This window comes from Triticum urartu, chromosome 5 (assembly GCF_003073215.2).
Source record: "Triticum urartu cultivar G1812 chromosome 5, Tu2.1, whole genome shotgun sequence".
Classification (NCBI taxonomy): Eukaryota; Viridiplantae; Streptophyta; class Magnoliopsida; order Poales; family Poaceae; genus Triticum; species Triticum urartu.
In genome coordinates this window covers 400076649-400081353 of record NC_053026.1, presented here as the reverse complement: position 1 = coordinate 400081353, position 4705 = coordinate 400076649, and the positions used below count along the sequence as shown (strand labels likewise).

Genomic DNA, 4705 nt, shown 5'->3' with positions numbered 1-4705 from the left:
AAGTATAGATAAAAAAGTAGACAGTAAAGGAAGTAGAGATAAATATTAAATATTAAATATAAAATAAATATAACAGTAGAGAAGAGAGTAGAGATAGCAGAGACGTCGGGAATGGATCACGCACGCGCGGGAAAAAGCGGCCCCGCGTGCGCTAGTTTTGGCGCGCGGCGTCCGACGCGCTTTATAAAATCCAACGCCCTCCCACCACTCTGTGCCTTGCCACCGCTCTCTCCCCGCTCTGTGCCTCGCCACCGCTCTCTCCCCACTCTTTTTAGCCTCGCCGCCGCCGCGCCACCATGCCGCCGCGTCGCCGGGAAACTTGGGGATATCACGGCGTCCGCGCGCGCCCCTCCGACGGCTTCTCCGCTGAGATCCGGTTCCGCGGGATGCGCCTCGGCCTCGGCAATTTGAACACCGCCAACGAGGCCGCCCGCGCGTACGACGCGGCGGTGTGGCGCCTCCGGTGGCCTCATAGAACATTGAACTTCCCCAACGTGCCGACGCGGGAGCAGGCGCAGGAGCTCGCGCCTCTACCGCGGCTTAGCACCGACGAGGATCGTCGTGACAACCGGAGGCTGGAGCACCGTCTCGGCATCGCCGAGATGGACGAGGAAGCCATGGCGCTGTGGCGCCAACACTTCCTGGAGGACATCATCAACGAGCGCGAGTTCTACGCGCAAAGGAGGGCGGAGAGGGATAAGAGGAGGGCGGAGCGAGCCGCCTATCGCGAGGACAAGCGTAGGCGAAAAGGGGACGCTCAATTCAACATGAGGCTAGGAGCAGCGTCGCCCTGGGAATTCGACGACGATCGGTATCTTCACGCCTACAGTTAGACGTTAGAGGAGGACATCACCGAGGAGGAGTCGGACGACGAGGAGTAGTTGAATTATCTTTTTTTATCTATCTATGCTGAGAACTATCCTCTACTCTCTAGTATCTACTTCTTGATCTCAGCACTGTAAACGCTTTTTTAAAGCGCCGCGCGTTGCGATTCTGTTGGAGATTCTCTAACATGGCAAACGAGTGCTTTAATGTTGCCCACAAGATGCGCGAGTATTACTAGTAGTATATGTTTCTTGCCATGTTGAGATTTTAAAACCACGAGTGCGAACATGCAAAGGAGCAATGAAGACCAAACATGGGATATTCGGGACATCTTCAAGGAGCGTGGCAAGTTAAAGAGGAGCTGCATCGAACCTGTAAAACGAGCTTTGGTAAGTAACACCCTTTCAATTACTTTCATGTAGCCTCGTGTTCTTCGATTTGTATATGTTGTAGTTTCTGTTTCTCTTAAGCGTGGTGTTCTTCAATGTGTAATAAGAAGAGTCTTAATCGTCCTAATGCTTTCGTTTTTAGCTTGACGTAGGATGTGGGTGTTCTCACCTTGTAGGCTGTTTTTATTTTTATTTTCCTTTTGAATTTACTTCTTTGAGTTCTGTTTATCTAGCTTCTACTAAATGGATCTAGGTTGCTCTGAGTATTGATCTAAAGAAGAAGTAACTTCATGTCAGGATGCAGTTCCTGCGAGGAGGGAAGTATGGTCAACCTCGAGATCATGTTTCCAAAATGAGGCTGGATTACACACAAGGTGCCAGTTCCCTAATGATGTTGGATTAGACACAAGGTGCAAATTCCCAGATGATGCTGGATTACACACAAGCCAGGTGGAGTCGTCAGCTGTTCGTGTCCTCGTGGCATTAGTAAAGGCTGAAAGAAAGCGTGCAGCAGCCATTGAGAATGTAGCTGAGTTCCTGAAGAAGCGAAAAGAGCAATCAGATGCTCTCTTCACCCAAGCCAAAGAAGAGATGGAAGAAGCCGGAAATAAGCTAGCAGAGGCAGAGCAGGCTAGGTGTCTCCTGCTATCTAAAACTGTTGTCAATACAAAATTTCCTTCATAATAGCTAGGTTCAAATGTTTATCCAGTCAGCATGCCTGTTGTGATGTCCGTGCATCTACTGATGTGGCACAAATGTTTTTTTGGGTCATGTAATAACAACAATTACTTTCCAAACAATAACAGACGAAGCATTGGACATGGTATAGTTCACGCGCAAGCCCGACATTCCAAGTTCAACTTCCACATCAAACTCATGTTCACAGATATATGCACATTCATACATAATGTCCACAACCATGATTCACTTCAAAGCAAAAAAATATGAGGAGAGTTATAAATAAAGAAAATCCTCTACTAGTTCCTGCTACCAGTGCGAGCACAACAAGTCAAGACCATGTGTAAATTAATTATATTTTAGTCATTTTTTGTGTTCTAAAATGCCTGTCGGCTCGTGGAAGGACGTGTTGCCGGCACACGCGTGGATTCAATGAAGGCAGGCGGGGCAGTCTTAAGCTGGTTGCAAGCGGCGAGGAGGCATGCTCATCCGGGCCTGCAGTGAGTGCGGCCCTCTTGGCCGGTGCGCCGGTTCAATGCCTGCGCTATGAGAGGTTGCGTCTGTGTCAGAGAAATCACTCCCTCCAGTCCTTTTTTGTTTGGGTATAACAAAATCTCGTTTTCCATTCACATTTTACAAGTAAAATTTGTGGACAAACATTGACCCAAAGTACGATGGGGACTAGTAAACCAGAATGGAGGTAGTAGTTTTTTTAATCAAAGAAGGGTTTCCCCTTCCGATTTTCATTACTGAAAACCAGCATCTAAATCTAAACCATAGTATTTGCCCTAGAACTACCAGGTTCAACATCTCGCAACATAAACCCATACAACTTCCATCGCAAAAAAAAACCATACAACCATACGCCAAGGAGGTACGTAGTACTATGAATTCCATTTTTGATCCATACCAATCGTTCTAAAAACTACTTACTACTTATAAAGCGCCATTGAAAATCGGAACTCTTAACCCCGCTAAAAATGATATTTTAAACATGGCTACTTGATCTGTGGCAACTGGCGAGCCACCGCGCTCCAAGCCGTTCACCTTTGGTCCCGACCATCAACTCCTATGGATCAAATTATCACGCGAGCTGACTATTCCTACAAAGGTGCTCCACCACATACCCAGTACCCGCGAATGCAGCAATCATGCACCTAGGGTTTTAGGGTTTATTTGTTAACGCCACTGACGGTGTCCTGGACTAGGGGGTACTCACCACGTAATCTCCCGATCTGTTAGATTGGGCCGAGGACCCCCATGGCCGTATACTCATGGGCCAGTTCGAACAACTGCCGCATACAAGGAAGATTCCACAAGACTTGGCGATCAAGACAAGGACTCCTCCCCACCGGCGTATTCGGCTAGGACTCTTGTTATCCTAGGCCTCTGGTGCATTATATAAACCGAGGCCAGGCTAGTCGATAGATCATATACAACATAGAATCATACCATAGGCTAGCTTCTAGGGTTTAGCCTCTCTGATCTCGTGGTAGATCTACTCTTGTACTACCCATATCATTAATATTATTCAAGCAGGACGTAGGGTTTTACCTCCATCAAGAGGGCCCGAACCTGGGTAAAACTTCGTGTCCCCTACCTCCTGTTACCATCCGGCCTAGACGCACAGTTCGGGACCCCCTACCCGAAATCCGCCGGTTTTGACACCGACATTGGTGCTTTCATTGAGAGTTCCGCTGTGTGTTCGGCAAAAGGTTGATGGCTCGCTGCAGATCAACTGCGACTTCGACATCTTTGTCACCAGCTCGACTGGTCACCTTGGTTTGACCAAGGACTGCGCCCTACCTCCGATCGTCATGTTCGGATGAGGGCCTTTATAAACATCAACTCCGATCTATAGCAAGATCATGGAGGAATCATCCAGGGAGCCCGCGGGCTCAATGTCAACATTGCCCTTGGGCGACCGTGCTATTTTTTTGGACATCAAACTTGTGTCCGCCACCACCGCCTCCTCAAGTGTCTTTTTAACGATCGCTTTGGTGGAATTGTGCGGAATTGAGTCTACAACAACCCTGGAAAATTTCATCGAGTTCCATGGAGGAATCTCTGGCAATCCACGATATACCAGAGCCCTGTCAAATCTGGACGGGAATCTGGATGAGTTTAGGGCGTGGTGTCCATCTTCTAGCTCGGACGTCCTTTGGAAGATCCAACCGTTGATCGGCTGCAGAATTCCTATATCTACCACCTCTCAAAATTTCAGCTCGATCCGACCGTCCAAACTCGGAAACCTTCCGATTAGTGCATCACTTTTCGGATCTGTTTTCTGCGCGAAAACGAATCCGACCCGAGTTCGTCTTTTTTATGAACGGGATTTCGGACATCCCTTTTGAAGGAAGTTTTGTATGGGGTATTGTGTTTTGTTCCCGAACACATCCCACTAAACATCATGCTGGTGTCAAACCAGTCCGGCAATATTGCTCCACGGCTGCCGACCTGCGCTAGACACGTCGTCACTTTGTTGAGCCGAGCTCAACTTCTTCGGATCATCATCTCGGCAAGCCGAACAAGAGTCCGGCATTGTGAAGGATAAATCATCACCAACATCACCGCCCCACGGATTACACGGAGCGGGCATACCGGCATCGCCGCACGGTCGCTTCATCAAGCCGGCATCGACCACGTCATGACCTGCATCGGCAGGGCCGCACTATTGCTTCTTCAAGCTAGTGTCCATCATGTCGACCTACTTCGACTCATCGGCTGACATCGAGGCTTCGACATCTCGGCTGGATCGGGGGCTTCGCGATCTCTTCATCAACCTACTCCGGACACTTCGGTGTCACTAGCCG

At 48.8% G+C, this 4705-nt stretch overlaps 1 protein-coding gene across 1 annotated transcript; it reads left to right on the top strand.

Moving 5' to 3' along the window:
- Window positions 1–296: 296 nt before the first annotated feature.
- On the top strand, window positions 297–833 carry LOC125507060 (ethylene-responsive transcription factor 1-like). The gene has a single exon (XM_048671753.1). The coding sequence runs from the start codon at window positions 297–299 to the stop codon at window positions 831–833; it is 537 nt and encodes a 178-aa protein (XP_048527710.1).
- Window positions 834–4705: the final 3872 nt, after the last annotated feature.

Excerpts from the sequence above, each read along its gene's own strand:
- LOC125507060 (XM_048671753.1), top strand. The coding sequence starts at position 297 with ATGCCGCCGCGTCGCCGGGAAACTTGGGGATATCACGGCGTCCGCGCG.